At 52.9% G+C, this 20,315-nt stretch overlaps 1 protein-coding gene across 2 annotated transcripts in view; it reads left to right on the forward strand.

The window, feature by feature from the left end:
- AXIN1 (axin 1) overlaps window positions 1-19,471 on the forward strand; it is a 75,424-nt gene extending 55,953 nt beyond the window's left edge. For both annotated transcript variants that reach the window (XM_076350972.1, XM_076350974.1), the window contains exons 5-10: window positions 1,832-1,969; window positions 7,400-7,953; window positions 10,366-10,542; window positions 11,788-12,033; window positions 17,107-17,274; window positions 18,116-19,471. In XM_076350972.1, coding sequence (XP_076207087.1) covers window positions 1,832-1,969; window positions 7,400-7,953; window positions 10,366-10,542; window positions 11,788-12,033; window positions 17,107-17,274; window positions 18,116-18,242 — 1,410 coding nt within the window. In that variant the 3' untranslated portion in view covers window positions 18,243-19,471. The remainder of the gene's footprint in view (window positions 1-1,831; window positions 1,970-7,399; window positions 7,954-10,365; window positions 10,543-11,787; window positions 12,034-17,106; window positions 17,275-18,115) is intronic.
- Window positions 19,472-20,315: the final 844 nt, after the last annotated feature.

The following is a 20,315-nucleotide window of genomic DNA, read 5'->3' on the forward strand; positions in this document are numbered from 1 at the left end:
ACTTTGGCTTTTGTGCCAATATTTCAAGACTAAACATCATTTTTGTTGATGAAAAGCTTTTTCTCCGGTGTTTCTTTTTAATACAGGCCATTGATTTGCAGGGCTGGAGGTCCTGGTGGCAGTAAAGACTTCGTCATCCCAGGGTGGGAGGCACCTGGTAGCTCACATGTGTTATGCCCTCTCCAGCAGCTGCATCCCTGGATGAAGGGAATGGTTGTTTGGGGCTGTTCCCAGCTCGGATGGGTCAGTCCTGCCTGGGGTAGCTTCAGGTGGAGCTGTCGGTCCCTCTGCTTGTCACGGAACGCGAGTGCTAAAGCAGGCAGTCCTTTTGCCTGCAAAGCCGCATTGTGTCCGCAGACGTCCCCAGGGACGCTGCAGTCCGGCACCATCCGGCGTGGAAGAGAAGGTGACAGCAGTGAGCACTGGAATTAAGATTTGCTGGCAGAGTTGGCTGGGTCTTGCTCTCGGCAAACAAAACAAGCGGTGCTTTAACTGAGACCTCTGCAACCCAACTTGGTTGGGTCCATCAATAGGACACTTACTGCCTCTATTTTTCTTCCCCTGCCTTCCATTCGGCAGCTGGCAGAGAGAGAAAAATCAATATGATTTGCATACTTTTGTCAGGTTTTGAGGCAAAGCATTATTTTAGTCTTCCGCATTGATCTTTTGGCTGATCTGGGATAAATTCGGGTGGTCTCTCGTCCTCCTTTAAAGATTTCAAACTTGATGTCTGCTTCTGCTGCTGCATTTGTTCTTTTGCTATGAATTATCTCATGTCTTCACGTTTAATTTTATCTCTGGTCCTATAGAGTGTATATTTCTCTCATGTTGGTATTGAAATATTTGAATGCAGGTTTTTATACTGTTGAATTTTCCATATATTTTTCCTCCAAATTAAATTTTTATCTCTGCTCTGTCATTTTATTTTTTCTACTATTTTAACAAAATAATGCAGAAGGGATAAAAATGATGGGAAAAATACAGTGGCTGATAGCTTCATACTTCACTACACAAACTTCTTATCCCAGAGCTCAGGAATTTAGGGACAAAGTAACTCAGCATAAGGAACTGATAATGCCCTTGAACTTCCATAAATATTGATTTGTTCACCCAGAGCAAGCAGAAAAATGGTATCTCTGCGCTTGTAAGGTTGCTGTATTGATAAAGCAAGCAGGGGATCGTTGCACAGCTCTGAAGAGCCGAGATGCAATCCTGCAGGATCCTCTAGTAAGAGAGGATGCTTTGTGGGAATCGTGGCCTTTTGTGGCTGGGCTGGGTTGTAGCAGAAGGTGGATGGAAGTAAGATGTCTTGGAGGTGACAGGATTTCCACTCCTTTCTGTGGCTGCGGGCTAGGTTTGCAGACATTGCCCGGCATACGCTGATCCACCTGGGGTAAGCTGAATAACTGTGCGTAAGAGTCCTCCTTTCTATCAAAGTGAAAATATCACTACTACAAGCGTGATTTTTGAGTGGTTTGTCTGTACATCCTTTTCCCACCTTTTGAGACCAGGATATTCCTGTTGACCATGTGTGCACTGGGAGAAAGGCAAGCACATCCATCCCAAAGTGGAGTTTGGTGCTGAAAGAGCTTGTTGAATTCTGGCTCCAGAAAACTTTTCCCTTACGTGGGGTGGTGTGCGGAGCTGGTGCCAGCCGGGGAGCTCGTGGCTTCCAGCCCTCCCGGTCCTAGGCTGCACCTCTGCGTCTGCCAGCCTGTCCTCCCTCAACTCCCCACTGGAACGACTGGCATTTCCAGTTATCGAAGCCTCCAAAATGAAGGTGTCATTTTTCATGCATCTTTTGCTAACCCCTGGTGTGTTTTTCCTCCAGCGTACATACCGAATGCCAAAGGATATCCACGTTGAACCAGAGAAGTTTGCTGCAGAACTGATCAATCGTTTGGAGGAAGTACAAAAGGAACGTGAAGCAGAGGAGAAATTAGAGGAGCGCCTTAAACGCGTTCGAGCGGTTAGTAACCTCCTTGCCTCCTCTACCAGCCTGGGAGTCTGTCTGCGTACTGTACACCACAGGGAGCTTTCAACTGCTATAGAAGCAACCGGGGTGACCGCTTCCCTACTCCAACAGCCATGCTCATCACTTGCATGGGGCTCCTGGAGGCTCCCATTGCCCCAGGAGCTTCCACGGTGCTGTTCCCCCATCCACGCAGGGCTCTGTGAGCTCCAGCACTCCCTCCCTGCTGTAAGATACCAGCTATGGCACAGCAGTCCCCACTTCTGCCACCAGTTAGGGCCTGTGGATGCTCTCCATCATCTTCTTTGGCACCCTCGCTCTCCTGACTTTGTGAGCAATCCCTGCCATGCAAGGATGGGGACTATGTAACAGGGGTTCGCCTTCCCCTGTGGGGTATTGTGTGATCCCTATTTCCCCCACAAATGGTAACCAGATGGCAGGTGACGTTATGCTTGGAGGTGTTTGTGTGCTATCAGGCCGTTTCTACCACAACCAAAAGGGTTCTGCCCATCAATGCCTAGCACGTGCCTAGAAAATTTGGAATTGATCAGGTGTAGCATCCAAAAACCTTCTCCTGGGCAGAGAAACGCACTGACTCCACGTGGGTAGCTGGGGAAACCCAGCCCATGGCACTGCGTGCCATGAACCCTGGTACCACTGGGGCCCTTCAGAGCTCGAGGACTTGGTAGATGAACCAAGGGAAGCGTGCAAGGCCTTTAGCTCCACAACAAGCTCCAAAAGGGAGAGAATGTGGTATTGGTCATCTGGTATTACCTGTGTGAGACACCCTGTTCAGCAGTATTCACACCATATCTTTTCTTCAGAGATACTGCATCTCATGGGTACCTGTACATCTTGTACTGGGGGTACAGGAGAGTTTTCAGAGGACACCACAGCGTTACTGAACATCACCAATGTCAGTATAACTACAGCCCTGTGTGAAGAAATTGTGGGTCTCTGCAGTTAATAGCTGCTGTGGCCCTGAGGCGAAGGTTCTGTGCTTAGTAACCTGCAGCTCTCCCTTAAAGCAAAGGTGTTGGTGCCTGTCTTGGCTAGCTCTGTGCTTTCAGAGGAGCTGAGCCTCTGGGGCTCCAGGGCAGACCCTTCAGCCCTATTAGAGTATTTTTAAATATTGATCAAGTAGCTCTTTAAACAGAAAAGAGCTGTAGGTTGTAGTATTCGCTTTAAATCACATCTGCATTTCAAATGCAGAGAAGTGAGGAAGGCAGAAGGATCTGTAAGGTTTCCTCCAGCTCCAAGCGTCGTCCAGCAAACTCTCTGCACCTCTGCATCCAGCCAGAAAAGGCCAGCAAAGTGCTATTTTGTGATTAGATTCCTGTTCTTCTGGAATTGCTCCATCTTCCTGTCTGGTACCTGTTGCTTTCTAGACAAAGCCAATGTAACCGGCAGCATTTTCTGCTAACAGTCCTAGAGCACTCTTCCTCCTCCTCCCGTGGCTCTGTTGCAGCCCCCACTTGTACCAGACTACATTATCCCAGCCCTCTGCCTCCTTGAAGAAGCTGCCAGTAGCAATACCATAAAATCAGCAAATACCTATGTGCCAGAGAATAAATTTAAGTCTGTTTAAACACATTTTTATGTGACTTAATCTATTTTTAAGCCCAGGACTCCCACTAATGCTATATATTAAACCTCCTTGCTGTCTCCAGAATGTATTTCATTGACTGGCTGGCATCTGGCATTAGCCATTCAGGAAAAACTCAGAGTAAGCAATTGTAGCTTTTTTAGGTCAGCATTTAAGGTGCAGGAGCTGCTGGTATCAGCAAGAGGAGAGCTTGAATCCTGATAGATCACAGGGCTTTTTTCTATGACCTGAACACCAGGACTACAGGGTAACCTCTTACGGGGTCTGCATGGCTCACTGAACAGCAGCACAGGGAAAACCATGAGCGTTAGTCACACTAGGCAGTTATCAGCTTAGCAGAGAAGCTGGAAATATTTTGCAAAAGCTAGGAAAAAAGAATTTTTCTCCCCCATACTGAGCTGCCTGCAGGTTCCCTTTCAAAGCCACATCATGCAGTCACATCGAGAAGAGGCATCTGATTTAAAGCCAAATGCCTTTTACTGAAAAGACTGTAAGATTTCTGTTTTTCAAAAAAACCCAAACTCTGAATTCATTAATTATTCTGAGCAACGTGGGAGAGGATTAGAGGATATGTGCGTTCCCTTACTACTTTTTGAGCCACTTCAGCCTCATGACCGTGCATGGAAGCTGCAGTATCGTATCATACAGATCAGTATCGTATCATACAGATCACTCTGTCTTTGTCTGAACTGAGCGAATTGAAAATAAGCCAGGAGAAGCAAAGCCACCACTGAGATTCTCGCTATTTTGAATATAAAACATTGCCTAAGTAGAGAGGGAAATCATTTGCATGATGATCGAAAATGCACTCGTGGTTAGGTGAGCTATTTTGCCCTACCGACCAGCAGCAGCCTGATGGGTGGGACTGGGAGAAGGCAGAGGAGGTTTGCAGCAAAGTATCGCTTGCCTGTAGCTCATCAGCGCAGATCTCAGCCTCCTAATTCAAAGGGAAGGGCACCCCCAGCCTTGCTGGAGAGTAAAAATAGCTCAGCAGACAGTCAGCAAAGTTGAAGCCTGCATCTCTCTAACTGCCGCTGCCTTTGGGAGCTGATGGAAGAGGTTTCTGACAATATTATGTCAACAAAGCACCATCTAGTGGTTATGGCACCCGGTTAGATTATTATTATCCCCGCCCGGCTAGAGGCTGCGCACGCCGCCAAGCTTTGCCCAGCTCACCGCAGCGAGATGCTGAAACACGGCTCTGGAGCCCACGCCACCCCTGTGTCCAGGAAAGCCGAGCCCGTGGAGGAGGCTGCTCCCCAGACCCGCAGGTTTCTTTGGTGTAAAACGCTGCAGTTATTGCCTCTTGCCTGTGCCTCCTTGCTCACGTCACTGTCTTGTCTTCCCTTTCTTCTGCCTGTGCCAGCCGCGGGCAGGGCGAGGGTGCTCAGTGGGCAAAGGGATGCAGGTTAGGCAGCAGGCTTGTGCAAGCTGGGTGCGGGCAGGTTTGGGTGGGAGGGAATTGCCAGGCATAGACTGTGATCGGGTAACTCGGGCAAGGAGCACCTTGCAACACACCAGTGCATGCGGCTGAGCCAAGGCTTGACTCTGCCGTATCCCAAGTCCTGCGTTACAATCCCAGTTTGGACTGCGCCGACCTCATGCCCTATGTTGTTTTTTTCGCTACAGACTAAGCATGGTGAAAAGATTCAGCAGAATTGGTATCTGCAGCCTTGACTCGAACCTTTGCCCTGCTCGAGGAGAGACGGCAGCTTGGGATAGGCACCCCAATTCCTTTATTAGCTACCATTTTCTCACTGTTGGGGCTTTCTTACCTGATGTGAGGCTGAGAGCAGTGCTAGGGGATGGGAAGCCAGCTGCCCCAGAACTTGCCTGCACACCACCAACCCCAGCAGCACTTTCTCCTGCCTGAGGACCTGCTTGGGGTCCAGATCTCCTGCTCGGTGACATAGATGAGCTGAGCCAAGGCAAACTGAGAGAGAGCCAATGCATCTCTCTCCTTCCCTTAGCCCACCCTGATCTCAGTCTCGGAGCAAAGCAAAGTACCAGGTCCCGGTTATCTGCAAAATGGAGTTCCAGGCAGCCAGAGGATTTCCCAAATCCCAGGCACCCATTTGGCTGGACCACCCCGGGTTGTCACTCTCATGCCACCCTGCTGTGGTGTGACAGCACTGCCGGAGCTCTGGGCCCTGAGCAGGAAGGACACGCTGCCATTCCTCAGGGATCTGCGCCAGGGTCAGATCTTGCTCTGCACGTTAGTTGGTGTTTAAACCTAAGAGTTTTCCAGAAAGTAGGTACGAGCCCTAAAAGCCTCCCAAGTGCTGAGCACATCGTTGCGTTATCATAAACCGCTAATAAACGCTTACCCCAGTGGTAGGGATTTAGTCAGCACATGCTTCATCTTTTCTTGTCCCTGAGCTAGGTGCCCAGGGACGGTGGTTGGCAGGCTGCAGCCTTGTGGCTGTAGATGAAAGGTGCTTCTGAAGTTCTTCAAAGCGATTTGTTAGAAAGTGGTGTTTCCCCTCCAGACGTGGGCATCGTGTCACACCCCCAGGCTTGCAGCGCCCACGCCTTTGGCACTTTCAAAGCCTGGCATTGTCCCTGCTTCAGGTTTGAACCCCCAGGTGTGACACTGGGAGGAAGTCTGTTATTTGCTTTCTTGCTGCGTGGTTGGCAGCTGAAACTTTGAAGCTGGTTAGCAAGTGATGGATGATGACATCTGACAGGCAAAGCTGATGGGAGTCAGTGTTTTCTAGCAGATGCATTTATCTGGCAGGGCAGAGATACCCTGTGCTGCAACTGATTTCTTTACTGTGCCAAAGGAGGAAAAGAGAGCGGGATTAAAGGACTTGCTGGAATCCTGCTTATGTAATTAAAAAAAATAGGAATCCTGACTTCCAATAAAGAAACTTCATAAATACCTGAGTTTATGTTGGAGCGTAAAGTAGTTTGTCAGCATCAAAACTGTGGCTGTCAGCATGGAGGAGTTTTATTCTTCCTGGCAAGGACTTAAGAGTCGCTAACAGCATGTCCTAGACCGTTGTGAACTACAAGAACAAGCAGTTAGTTCCAACCCGTTTCTTTATCTGCGTGAAGTGTTTCACTCCAGCCTTAGCATGCCTGGGAGAAATCAATGTTTGATTTTCAAAACCATTTATGCTGCTGTCGACCTTCAGTTGCTCCCTCCTGTTACAAGCCTGCTGTTGGCTTTGCCTTGTGAAATAGTCATTCAGGTGAGAAACCCCCCTGGTCTCGCCTGACTTGAGAACTGTTTTGCCGCATATCCTGTAACTTTGGGCTTTATCTGATGGGCTTTGAAGCAGTGCCTTACCAAAGGCTCGTAGGAAGTTGCAGGTATGGTGCGGTAAGTTGTGTTTCCGCTGCTGGTTGTTACAGAACCACCTTCAAGGGACTTGGGGAGCTCTTTAGTAAGGTTCTGCCCACTCATACATCCGATTGAGTTGTTACGCTTGTCTGAAAGCTGCGTCTGTAAACCCTGGTTGTGATGTGTGGGCTGCCTGTCAGAGATTGCCTCGGTCTCTTTGGGTAATGCATGGAGACCCTTGCTAATGGTGGCTCAAAAAGCAGGTACGGAGACCTGAGCAGCTCTGCTCGGTGGCAGCAAGACTGCACAGGCTTGGGTTGAGCATTAGGAAGTTTTCTGCGGGAGGGTGGCACAGTCTGGGACAGGACTCCAGAGGGGTGGTGGATCTCCGTCTTGAAGGTTTTCAAGATCTGGCTGGACTAAGCCAGGCCTGACCCAAGGGTTGGCAGCAGTCCTGCTGCGAGCAGGAGGCGGGACTAGGGACCCCTTTCACCACTCTGCTGTCATTCTCTGATTGTCCTCGTTTTTCTTGCAGGAAGAAGAAGGTGAGGATGCAGATATCTCTTCTGGTCCCTCGGTCATTAGCCACAAGATGCCTTCCGCCCAAGCCTTTCATCACTTCGCTCCTCGTTACTCTGAGATGGGCTGCGCTGGGATGCAGATGAGAGATGCCCATGAAGAAAACCCAGAAAGCATCCTCGATGAACACGTACAGCGTGTGATGAAAACACCAGGCTGCCAGTCTCCAGGACCTGGCCGCCACTCTCCTAAGCCACGGTCCCCGGAAAGTGGCCACTTGGGAAAGCTGTCAGGGACACTAGGAACAATTCCTCCAGGACATGGCAAGCACGCAACAAAATCAGGAATGAAACTGGATGCAGCTAACTTATACCACCATAAACACGTCTACCACCACATCCATCACCACAGCGTGATGAAACCAAAAGAGCAGATCGAGGCTGAGGCCACGCAGCGAGTGCAGAACAGCTTTGCTTGGAATGTAGATTCACATAACTATGCAACAAAGTCACGAAACTACACTGAAAACTTGGGCATGGCCCCTGTCCCCATGGACTCTTTAGGCTACAGGTGAGTCAAGGCAACACCCAACGGGAGTCCCAGAGCTGTGGCTTCTCTAGGAAGCTCTTTCATAAACAGGCTGTAGCATGTTGGTGAAACAGTTGCTGAACCACATTTTCTTGTGAAAGCCTATGCTGGGACATGGTTTGAGGGCCTTCCACTGATCTTCCCCTTCAGAAACGGATATGCCCCCTGAGAACCCTTATAGACCCCTTTTCATCTCTCTGATCTGGTGCTGAAAGACACCCTCTAACCAGGATTTTTAATGGCCTTGGTTATAAAGTAGGTTTTCTGCTCCTTAAAGCAGGGGAGGTGTGCTTAGAAATTGCACATGGTGGTCTGCTTCCCCGTGCATCAGGAGTTGCTAAGTATAGGGCTGTGTCTCGGGGTCTGGGTAACAGAAACCAGTCTTCTAAGGTGTTTATGAGAAGACAAAAAAGCCCTCCTTATTGCAAGGCCAAACCCATTCACCAGAAGGGCTCCTTTCTCTTCCTAACAAAGCGGTGGACACTGCGGTGCTGCTGTGGCATCCTGTCCCAAGGGGACGTTCTCCGGGGTAGGGGACCCTCTGCCTAGAAAAGACATTTTGCTACCTTACGGGCTTTTGCCCATCTTCCCTTGGCCGTTTGAATTCCTCCATCCTCTCCTTGCTGAGGGGAGAGGGTGAAGCTCCTTCTCCGCTGCGGTGGGTTTTGCGAGTCCTGACTGCAAAGGTGAGAGCAGAGCTCGGGGCTGCCCGGAATAAGGGATGGTGATGCAGGAGCTGCAGGGGAGAGCTGTGCTCACCCTGAGCGCGGCTGGCTCCCCAAGGCTGTGGGTTTGGGGTGTTGCTTTGCAGGTACCAGGGGTGGGATATTTAGTGAAGGCAGGTGGCTGGGTCTGCAGCGGGCAGGACCACCTTTCCGGGGTAGCAGGAGGGAGGCAGAGTGCAGAGGCAGCCGAAGCAAACTGCTCTCCAGGGAGGGAGGAGCACTTAAATCTGCCCTGTTTCTATGGGGAAAGGGTTGTTGCTTCAACAGAGCATGAGCATGGCCACGTTGTGTCAACCCAAAGCCCCATCTAGACACAGGACTTCTCTCTAGCACTGACTACAGCATATATTTAAGGGGATTACAAGAGGGCACATTCAGAGCTGTCCTTCCTCTGGCCCAAACTCCCAGTTCCTGACAGTCCCCGGGTTAGGAGCTTCACAAGACAAGAGTTGGCATCCAGATGGTCTTGTTTGGCAGCCAGCAGTCTCTTGCAGTGGCTTGTCTGGCTCCTTGTTGAACCCAGCCGGGCTGCTATCCCCCCAGCCCCCCGCGGCTGTGTCTGTGGGTTGATTACAACCTGCAGAAAAAGGCTTTTTTTTTTTTCGTTTGCACTGAACCTGCTGCTGGAGAATTTCATTTGATACCCACTAGTCCTCATGTGGGGAGAAGCAGACAAGAAGCTGTCAGTTTGCCCTGCCTTTGTAGATCTTCAGCAACCCCTCTCCAGGTTTTTTCCCCAAAAAATTAGCAAAGCTGTCTGAGGGCCTGTTACTCTTCTGCGGTGTTAAGGTTATTTTTCCTAAGTGTTTTAGCGCACAGAAGCAGAAGTAGGGAGGTCCTATGGAGTAAAGCGGGTGGGTGATTAGGACGGTGGGGGTCCCATGAAATTACAGGCTGTGGCAATGACAGGCCAGCACGGGTGAATTCTGCATGGCCTCATGAGCATGGGGCTGCCCGGCTGGGCACGTGGGCATGGATGTGGGCATTATTGCTGCAGTCATAAGCACAGCCAGAGTGTCAGCTACTGCCTGGCGTCTGTCTGGCTATGGTGTTTGAGGTGGCTGGGCTTCCCAGTGCACAGGAGCCCACAGAAGGCAGCGCACCCCGCTAGGATGTGATCTTCCACCATGATGTGAAGCCTCGGCTCAAATCGGGGTGAGAAACGAATGCTGGGCATGGCAAATCAGCAGTTTGGGGTATCAGTGAATCTGGGGGTTGATGAGAAGGGCTCACGTTTCCAGCAGTGGTCTGGCATGGAGAGGCAGCCGACGGATTGCAGCACCAAGATGAACCTCCTGCTCTGAGCAAAGAGCCAGGGGTTTAACACAACCCTTTGTGAGGCAGGAGATCTGCTGGGCTTTTTGCCATGTTGCCGTGGCTCATTTGGCCAGAGGAGAAGCTCCCTTTCCCCGCAGGTGGCTGGACGGAGAGGCCTGCTGTGCCTAGGTCTGGCCAGTCTTGCTCTTGGCCTCAACCGCGGCACAGTTGGCTTGAGCTGTGGTAGAGCCAGGGGGCTGTGGAAGGCAGCCAGGGCCACGTCTGCACTGCAGGCAACACCAGACCCCGGCAGGACTGAATATGTCTGGAGATAGACGTGTCCATCCTCTGCCACGGTCTGCGGTGGTTTGGCTTAGGCAAAGCGCTAATGTCTCAAGCTTTGTTCTTGCAGTGGGAAAGCAAGTCTGCTCTCAAAAAGAAATGTTAAGAAGACCGATTCAGGGAAAAGTGATGGTGCCAGCTATGAGATGCCAGGATCTCCTGAAGACGTGGAGAGAAACCAGAAGATCCTTCAGTGGATCATAGAAGGAGAGAAGGAGATCAGCAGGCATAAGAAAACAAACCATGGGTAAGGGCTGGCAGAGCGAGGGGTCTTCACACTGTTGTATTGCATCCCCTGCACAAGGCATGTGTGTCTACGCTGTCCGGCAGTCTGCCTTATTCCTGGAGATCTTGGGAAGACAAGAATCCACCAGGCACAAGCGTTTAGACCCTTTGGAGACTGAGGATTGCTCGGGGGCTGTAAGGGCAGGTTTTTTCTGAAAGATGACTTTGTGGCCATGGCGGGGAGATTGCAGCCCCAGGGGAATCTCACAAATTGCTGCTGTGGTTCCAAGGTGGATAACGCGGCACACAGTAGGTAGTATTTTTCCTTTAAGCATTTGCTGTATGTAAACGCCTCTTACTCCTGCAAGGTGCTGATAGAAACATTGGACATGCTGCACTGGCGCTGTTGGTCCTGAGTAAGCAGTTTAGCACGGCTCAGGGTTGCCCAGCATTTCAGCTTGCTGGGAGCATCCTCTGGGATGGCCTCGCCTGCCTAGAGTGGAGCCAAGGACGTGACTGTCTCAGGAATCTGTCTGGAGTCAAGCAGATCTCCTGCAGGCACGGATCCTTAGTCAACAGTTTGGTCAGTCTCTGGCAAAAAAACAGTGCTTGCCGGGCGTCGACGAGAGGGGTCTGGGGTCTCGTCCCCTCTGACGCTGCTGCGCTGATGGCTGAGTGGTGAAACTGCTGGGGGTTTCTTCTCTTGCTTAATGGTAGAGGCCAGGGTGGGTTGCACTGCAGGCAGCTGGGGCCGAGTGCCAGAGCCATGGGCAGTGCCGGGCCACCGTGAAGTCAGGCAGCAGGTTCTGCTGCTGGAGCTGGGGAAGGACGAGCACATCCCTGCAACATCTCTTTCCCTGGAGATGCCGACCAGCAGTTCATGGAGAGGCTCGCAGCCTTGGAACGTCGGCAGCACATGGGAGGGCATCTTCTGGGGGAATGTCTCAAATGGTGGGGCTGCCTTTTGCTGGTTTTATTTTTATGTATCGTGGACTTGATAAGAGCCCTTAAACAGATCTGCGGGCTTTGTGTCAGGGTTGGGTTGCTCACCCTGATGTCTCAGGACTTGCTGTCCTGAAATCGTCTCTAGACATGGATGGTGCTCCCCTGTCGCTTGGAAGCCGTGCTGTAAGGAGCTTCCCAGTGGTGCCCTTGTCCAGCTGCAGAAGCAGTAGGTCCACCTAGGAGTGACTGTGTGCCTGTCCAAAGCGGCTCAGCCGTCTGGGTAAAAAGACGGCTTAAAAAAACCCTTTGTGTTTGTGTGTAGCTCTTCAGGTGCTAAGAAGCAGCTGTCCCATGATATGGTCCGACCCCTCTCCATTGAGCGGCCTGTTGCGGTGCATCCGTGGGTCAGTGCCCAGCTCCGAAACGTCGTCCAGCCTTCTCACCCCTTCATCCAAGATCCTACCATGCCACCCAATCCAGCCCCCAACCCTCTCACTCAACTGGAAGAAGCTCGCAGGAGGTTGGAGGAGGAGGAAAAAAGGGCTGGAAAACTTCCCCTTAAACAAAGGTATGGTGATAGGGTCTGACTGCGCGTGGGAGGGAAGAGGGGGACTTCTCTGAAGGTGGGCAGCTGAGGGAGTTGTCCGCTGCCCTCTGCTCTGGTCTCCAGCTCCCAGCACCACCTGCGTGGAGGCACATGCAGAGAGGTCAGAGAAATCTGCCCCAGTCCCTCTAACGTGGTGGTGCAAATGCCAAAACCCACCTTGAGGCCTTGGGCTTGTGGTTTGTGGATGGAGAAGCTGGAAATGCTCTTGGGAGGGAGGGGAAGGGGCTGCTGAGAGCTTGAGGAGGAGCTGGGCAGGGGGAGTGTGTCTAGAAGGGGCATGGTATGGGACAGCTCTCTCCCCCAGTACTCGCTGACTCTCGGCTTGTTCACGCTCGCACAAGAATTTCAAAGGTTGGTGCAGGAGCAGAATTCAGCAGGCTGCAGCAAAATTAAGTTCAGAAGAAGAACATGTATTTGCTCTTTGTCTGCATCTCCCTCAGGCTTCTGGCAAAGGCTGCTCGAGCATCTGGATGGGAGCACTGCACTGTAGTCCCACTGCAACAACATTGACTCGCTGCACGGCCCTGTCCAAGTCACTGCATCTTTTTGTGACTCAGCTTAATGCCTGTTGCAGAGCTAATTCTCCTGCTCCTGTGTTATCTTTCAGGGAAGATTATTTGCAAGGCACATGGAGCTCTCAGATGAAAAGTGTTTTGGAAGTGCTAGATAATTACTGTTAACAGCTAAAAGCACTTTGTCCATTAAAAACCTTTCACAGCTTTATAGCTGTATTCTGAAAACTTGAAACTTTGGCGTCTGACTCTGAGCAACACGAGTGTAATTTAAAAAAGAAGCTCTTTTAATTGCTGAGCTCCAATTATTTTTGCTTGCAGTGACCATGTAGCAGACTTCTGCATATTTATGTCAGAGCATTTATTGAAAGCCAGGTAATTAGAGGGCTCTCCCAAGTCAGGTTAAGCCAAGTTTATTTGATCTACCTTTCAGCTTGTGTAATTGGATAGTGTTTATTAGTAGAGTCATTTATAGTCGTACTAAATTCATGCACCTTCCTCAGAAATGTCTAGATGCAGATACACACTTTGGAAACACCGACCTGGGCTATAGGCATATGCAATTAATGCTCTAATAATAATTTGGCGTGTATTGTAAGTGTAGTTTTTGTAGGAACCCCATGGTGGTGTGGTAAATGCCGTGCAGATCAGTGGGAGGACAGGCTGAGCAGTCCCAGTGCTGGGCTGCTCTGCTTACGCTGCCTGCCCACGAGGTCCGGCTCTTCTCCCGGTGATGCAGGGATCCCCCTGACTTGCCCCGTGCATGGAAAACCAAGGAGCCATGTTCGCTAGGGGGGAACTGCTCATGGAAAGCAAATGTGCTCATGTCCAGCAGCAAGCAAGAATGGATGCAGTGGTCCCCAGGGAGCCAGGGGTTTCTGGATGTTGAAATCTCTCTGCTGGGTTTTGGCAGGATTGGGTGCTCCAGCTGAAGCGCACCTGAGCTAGCAGCTTTTTAGAGAGCTCCTGCTATGGGTAGCACAGGAGCCTGCCTGAAAATAGACCCCAAGTCTCTTCTGAGGGGGGCTGCCCAAAGCTGGCTGGGGAGCTAAGGAGAAAGAGAGAGGGCAGTTAATGTGAAAACACCATTTATTTCAGCCGGGAGCTCTGGAGAGCTCTGGGAAATTGGAGCCAGTGCCCAGGTTCGTTGGCAGCCTGGGGGAAGCCACAGGGCAGGGGAGGTGGAGGTGAGCCCGAGGTGTCCTTGAGGCACCGGCTTGAGCTGGCTGCAGAAGGAGAATGCACCGTGCCAGCTTTGTACGGCCAAGCTGACCTTGCCGGCACGGTTACCCGGCTCACCAGCCGCTCTCCTCTGGCACAGCCCTCACCAGCAGTGGCCTTCCCCAGCTAACTGCCCGCTGCTCTGGCTGGGGGTGCCAGCAGCCCCGCTCCCACCCCCGCACTGCCCCGCTAGAAATCAAGGAGGCGCCTGTGGTGCCTGTACTGGGAATCATAAATATTCTTCCAGAAATCACACTTCTGTTGCCGAAAAAGCCTTTCTTTCCCTATTCCACAGCATTTGGAGGGACACTGATCTCTGAGATAGCTACATGGCTGCTGCTAGGACACAGTGCAGGATTAAGTGTCCGGTACTGAATGACCTGCGGATCCAGCGTGCCCAGCATTTGTGTCCCAGTCACCATCAGGTTTCTTGCATGTACAGCCAGGTTTTGAGCCATTTTCTGTAGCTTAGTGTCACATTTCACTTATGTTCGCAGCTGGATGAAGTAATTCCTACCAGCTCTTCAGAGAAAAGATTTTTGCAAGCAGAGGGAATGTTAGCGTGAGCTTGGTTTGGTATTAATCGGGTTGGGCCAAGCCTGGAAGATGAGCAGAGCTGGCCGCTGGGACACCTCCCGAGGTAACATCTGCTGGGTGCGTTTCAGGCTTTCCAAAGCCCTCCAGCCCCAGGGCTGAGTTGGAGCGGGCTGGGCACCTCACCTCTGCGTCGCAGCGAGGTTGGATTTGTGCTCTAACCCAGATTTAGTTTCCCTGTCATGGCACCACTGGGTTATACGGCTGAAAAATCAGGAGGGGTAGTGAAGTGCAGATGCGACAGGTCAGACGAGTGCTGCCGTTTCCTTACCGGATAACGTTTTGTGTGTGTGACAAATGCAGCGAAGGGAGCTGATCCCAGAAGGGGCAGGGTGGTGGTACCTGGCTGTGTTTCTGGGTCACGCTGCCACCCAGGAGATGGGTGCAGGTGGAAGCTTTAATGAGGCAGAGCTCAGACACGGTCTGGTGGCCTGTTTGGGTAAGCCGTGGTCTCGGGAGATCTCTTGGCAACGACGAAAGCGGAGACGGTTGTGTTGTCTTGCTCTCCTGAGAGAAACTCTTGAAAAATTACATTTTCAGTGATTCCTTATTCATCAGCCCTCCTTCAGCCTGCGAGAGATCGATGGCTGTGGTTCGGGATGCGTGCGTATCCTGCTCCCGGCCAGCCAGTCCCGCTGCACGGCCTTGTTCGGCCCCAGGAGCTCGGAGGCACCACAGCCATCCACCCCTGCTTTGATTTATGGTAAAAGCAGGGGATCCAAAGCCACGGGGGTTGTTTTTAACTCTAGCTCTGTGAAGCGGTGCAGAGTTTCTGCTTTCGGGCATCGTTTCAGGCATCGTTTTCGGGCACATCTCCGCTCAGGAAAAAGGTGAGCACTGGAGCCGGGCTGAGCACATTCAGAAACGGCCTTTCAGGGACGAATTACGCAGCAGGAGGAGGAAGGCTCCCAATGACCAGCATGGTCCCCCTCTTGCTTCTACCGTGGCAGAGCTCAGGGAGGATCCTCTCCATCTCCCCAGGCGAAGGAGAACGGCTTTGCTGCCTGCGCAGGGCACGTAGCTGTGTCCCTAGGTCCCCAGGTGCCAGGTCCCCGGGCATGCAGCAGCTCTCTCTTAGTCACGACTTGTTTCTAGCAGGATTAAGAGAAGCTTAGGGACTTTGAGATTTTCCAAACCTCTTCAATTAATTAACTTTTGGCTCACAGGGTTCACAGAATTTGCCTGAATTTATGACCCATTTTTCCTTTAAATGCTTCTTTTTTTTTTTTTTCCCCAAGGATGATTCAATTCCTTAATGTTTTTCTAGCTAAAGGGCATCCTGTGCTTTGATATGGCAATGGGGGAGGCTCCGAGAGCTCTGCTGGCACCAGGAGTGGACCCTTGCCTCTCAGGATGCTGTATCTTCTCCAAAGGTCTCCCAGGCAGAGCAGGCACCAGGAGGGTCGTTCAGTTGAACTTTAGACCTCTCATGCCTTTAGAAAGAGGTGAAAAGATTGTGTCTGGTCTCGGATGGAATGCCGATGTTTATGTGGGCATGTCATTAAAAAGGTGCTGTGCCCACGAGCCAACGCTAAAGGTTAGGGTCAGAGTCATTTCCAAAACTGCGATTACCTCATATGTGCTTGGCAAATTCTGTTTTTTATAGCAACTTTCCAGTCATGTAAATACAAAATCATCTTTTTTATCCAGCGTGCTTTTTAAATAATTTTTTAAAGCTGCCAAATTTGTTTTATGTGACTTTGAAAGCGAAGGCTGCCTCTGGCTTAGACCACACATGCCAAGTTACCAATTTGTGTAGGCTGCTGCAATGTTTGTGCAGCATTTACGGCACCCCAGATGAAAGGCTCTACAGAAGGGCAAAGTACCCTGATTTTTATTATTGCTACTTTTGTCTACCTCTGAAAATGGGGTTAGGACTGGGCTGACGCTTTCGGTCTAGTGATGGCACCACGTAGCAGAACCCCGGTGTGTGGGCTGGAAGCAGAGACCAGCCAACATCCTGAGAGTCAGGAAAACACAGGAGATTTAAAGTCACTGAGGTTTTGGGGATGGCGGCTGCCTTGCCACCCTGCGCGGACGGGAAGGGCAGCGAAGCCTCCGGGGCATGTCCCGCTGGGAGCTCCATCCCCTCCGACTCCCATCTATGCTGGGAGAGGTGCCCAGGGGAGCCGCGGGGAGCAGGAGCGGTCCTGTCTGCGCAGCCCTGCAGATGTAGGTCAGCGGAGAGCCGTGCTGAGCTATTTTGGCCACGGCAGCAATAATTCAGAGCGGTCTGAGCAGTGTTTGTGTTATCGTCCCCAAGCGCACATCCAGCCCTGCGTGCTCGGTGTGCACCAGGAGCGTGCTGATGGTGACCTGGGGCTGCTGCCGTGGGCTTGGGATGCTTCTGCCTTGCCCGGAGCTTACCAATGACTCCCCGAGCCAGTGGTGCTGTGTGAAGGGCCATCCCCTCTCAAAGCCCAGGGATGGGTTTCTTTAGCACGAAGGGGCTAAGCTAGAACCTGTGCCCTCCTTGTAGCTGCCGTCTGGCCCCATCCAGCCTTTCCAAGTGCCGTTTGCTCCTTCGCTGGCCTCAGCACGCGGCTGCGTGCCAAGAGAGCTGGTGGTTGGAGCACAGGATGCTCCTGGGGGCCCTGGGTGCTAATTCAGCACCTCCATCCAGGCTCTGCAGATACGGGCTGTCGGGCCTGCCCATGCTGGCAGGTGGGCTGATACTCAGCAGGTCGCTTGTATTTTTGCACGGCAGGTTGAAGCCCCAGAAAAGACCAGGCAGCGGCGCGTCCCAGCCGTGCGAGAACATCGTGGTCGCTTACTACTTCTGCGGAGAGCCGATCCCTTACCGCACCCTCGTCAAAGGGCGCGTGGTGACGCTGGGACAGTTCAAGGAGCTGCTGACCAAGAAAGGGAACTACAGGTAAGGGCTGCTCCCCACGTGTGGTATGGTGCCAGCAGACTGTCAATGACCCCTGGCAGGTGCCGCTGCCAGGACACGGTGGTGTTGCCCCCTCCAAGGTGAAGGAGCATAGTGGAGGTAGGTCAGGGGGGCTCCTGGAGCCTTCCAGGAGGGCTCCCGAAGGGCATGCTGTGGTGGGGATGTGGCAGCACGGCCAAGGCACCTTGGCTGTTGAAGAGGCAGGTTACAGGGACGAGGGAGATAAGGTTTTGTAGCAGAAATGTCCTGCATCATGGTTTGCACCTTCAACAGAAGCCGCTGAGCTGCCCTGCAGCGTCCTGCGGGGTCCTGGGCTGGTGAGGAGCAGCATCAGCCGGTGCTCAGTGATGCTGTGGGAAACCCTCCAATTTCCAGAGCCATTTCGGCTCCTCCCAAAGTTTTCTCCAGTGAGGACAGGGAGGTTGGGTCCTGCCGGAGTCCCAAAGGAGCCAGGCTTGGGGCACGTAGCTCTCCAAGTTCCCCCTTCCAAGTAGGAGCTGCCATGGGAAAGCCTGCCTAGAAATGCTCCACCAACATGGGTGCCTCCAGCCACTGCTTTTGAGAGAGCTGTGAATGGGCTTGGATTCAGGGCTGGAGCTCCTGAACATGCCAGCATGGATCCTGACCACTCTTTTTTGCTCACTGGGTGAGGGCAGGGGCAAGAAGTGTGGCCCCAGCTGCTTCCATGTCTGGGGAAGCGGCTCCCCATGCACCACAAGCTCAGGGGCATGGAAGGGCTGTACCCAGGTTTGGGGACTGTGGTGCCCTCATGACCGTTCACCTGCTTTTTTTCCTCTCTGCCCCCATGTTTCTGGTTTTTCAGGTATTACTTTAAGAAAGTGAGTGACGAGTTCGACTGTGGTGTGGTCTTCGAGGAGGTGCGGGAGGATGACACCATCCTGCCCATCTTTGAAGAGAAGATCATCGGGAAGGTGGAAAAGATCGACTAAGCTCCAGGGCTGCCGAGGCATGAGGGACAGGACTGTGAAAGACTCTGGGACCGGAGGAGAGGGCCTGGGGCGAATGCTGGCGGTGCTGCTGCCACGGGCGCCAGGCAAGCCCAGGGCGGAGGGCGGCAGCCTGCTCCAGCACGGACCTGGGCGAGCTCCGGGTTGCCGCTGGATGCCGTTTCACCCCACGAACCTGCCAGTGGGAGCCCGGGCTCCCTCTCCATACTGAATATAAGTGTAATGTAGCAATGTACAGTGCATTAGAAAGTGTAATATGACCTTGTTTACTAAAGCTGCATATTTTTGATATATTGTAATAAAAGGAAAATATTTCCAATGTCACAGTGCTCTTATGTAAATGTAAAACATACAGGTACTGCAGAACTCGCCCAAAGTGTACAGTCATCCGCCAGACTCCGTCTGCTCCTCGCTTTCATGGCACCCTGCCCCGGCCCCCCGGCGTGGACGGCTTCGGAGCGCCGCCGGGGCAGAGCCGCTCTCCCCTGCCTGCGTGGAAGGGGCGGCCCCGTTCCGGAGGGACTGTGGTCCCAGCTCACCTCAGAAGATTATTGAGCCATTTGGAACGAGCCGGTCTCTCGCCTCCCTGGCAGTCTCAGCTGCTGGACATGGTAGGATGGCTTTTTTTCCTCCTGAGCTTTCTTGCGACCGAGTAAATCCCCGAGGGATGTAAGGGTCAGTGCCAGCTCTCGGGGCTGGGGGCTTCCCGCAGTGTGAGGACTGGCTCGGAGCTGGGGCGGCAGGCTGAGTGCTCGCATCCCACAGCCCGCGTGCTCGTGTCCCCCCCCTGCCGTGTGCCCCTGGAGAAGGGTTCGCTTCCCTGGAGCGTGCTGCAGTTCCGCACGGCTGGCACCCGTGTGCCCAGCGCAGACGTGCCCAGGCTCCTGGTGCCAAGCTCTGGCTTTGGTCAGGGGACTCTTTTTAGGAGAAACGTAATAGGAGAGGGAACTGATTAGACACTAAGGCTAAGGACAAAAAATGTCTTTTTATGAGTCCTGTGTCTTTTGTCGGCTTCTGTGTCTCAGGGGAGGCAGCACGAGGGCACTGCAGCCCGCTGCGGAGAGCAAGGAGGGTTGTTGATGCCAGTTTGTGGGGCTCGTGTAGGGCCAGGTCACCCAGCGGGGCAGCCGGCACCCTGGGAAGCCTCCTGAGCTTACTCGGACGCAAGAAAGCTGGGGGCTGCACCGGTGCTCCCACCACCCTGCCCTTGCCCACCCCCCCCCATCCCCCAGCCCGGGCCCTGCCCTGCTCTGGCGCGGCCGTGGCTCTGCGCCGGCTCCTTCGGAGACCAGCCCTCGCCCGCTCGCAGAAACCGGGGCAGCCCCCGAAGCCGGGAGGCTTCCACGTCGGCGCTCGCCCTGCCTGGCGCTGCTCTCGGTCACGGCAGCATGTTGGAGCTGCTGGGGATCCTGTGGCACCGCACCGGGATGTGACTCAGCCTGTTGTATATGTCACCGAGTGCCTTTAAAACACGGTTCTGTGACTAGCCTATACCCTATGTGAAGTCCAACAAAATCCGCATCGTTTTCAGCCCAGGAACAGCGTTATGAGCGTTTTTCCTCCCTTTTTTTTAAGTTCTGATGGTGTTGTGTCTGGTGAGATTGTTAACATGCCCGGGATTTCCGTCTCCCCCTTTTTTTCTCAGGGGGTCCCCTGTAAATATGTACAGCGGCCGCGCAGCCCCGGCGACATCTCCTCTGCGTTCTCATGTGCTGACTTGTACAATGATCTTTTCAAAGGTACTTGGATAAAATGAAATAAAACCCCACGTCCCACTGCCTGCTGCTTTCTTCCTTCCCCGCGGAGCAGATGCCCGGGCACCCGGCAGCCGGCTGGGGCGGCTGGAGGATGGGGCAGCTGCGGGCTCCCTGGAGGGGTGGCCAGGCAGGTCCTGGCCCCAGGGGACCGACATCTTGTCCCTGGAGGAATTGCCTAGGGTCTGGGAGCAGCAGGCCCCAGGAGAGAGGGGACCGTGCTGGGGTTTGGAGGGGACGCTGGGGGATCCCAGAGGCTGCGAGCCAGGCTTAAGAGAAGCCTGTGGAGCCCCGTGTTGGG

This window comes from Aptenodytes patagonicus, chromosome 13, assembly GCF_965638725.1.
Source record: "Aptenodytes patagonicus chromosome 13, bAptPat1.pri.cur, whole genome shotgun sequence".
Lineage (NCBI taxonomy): Eukaryota > Metazoa > Chordata > Aves > Sphenisciformes > Spheniscidae > Aptenodytes > Aptenodytes patagonicus.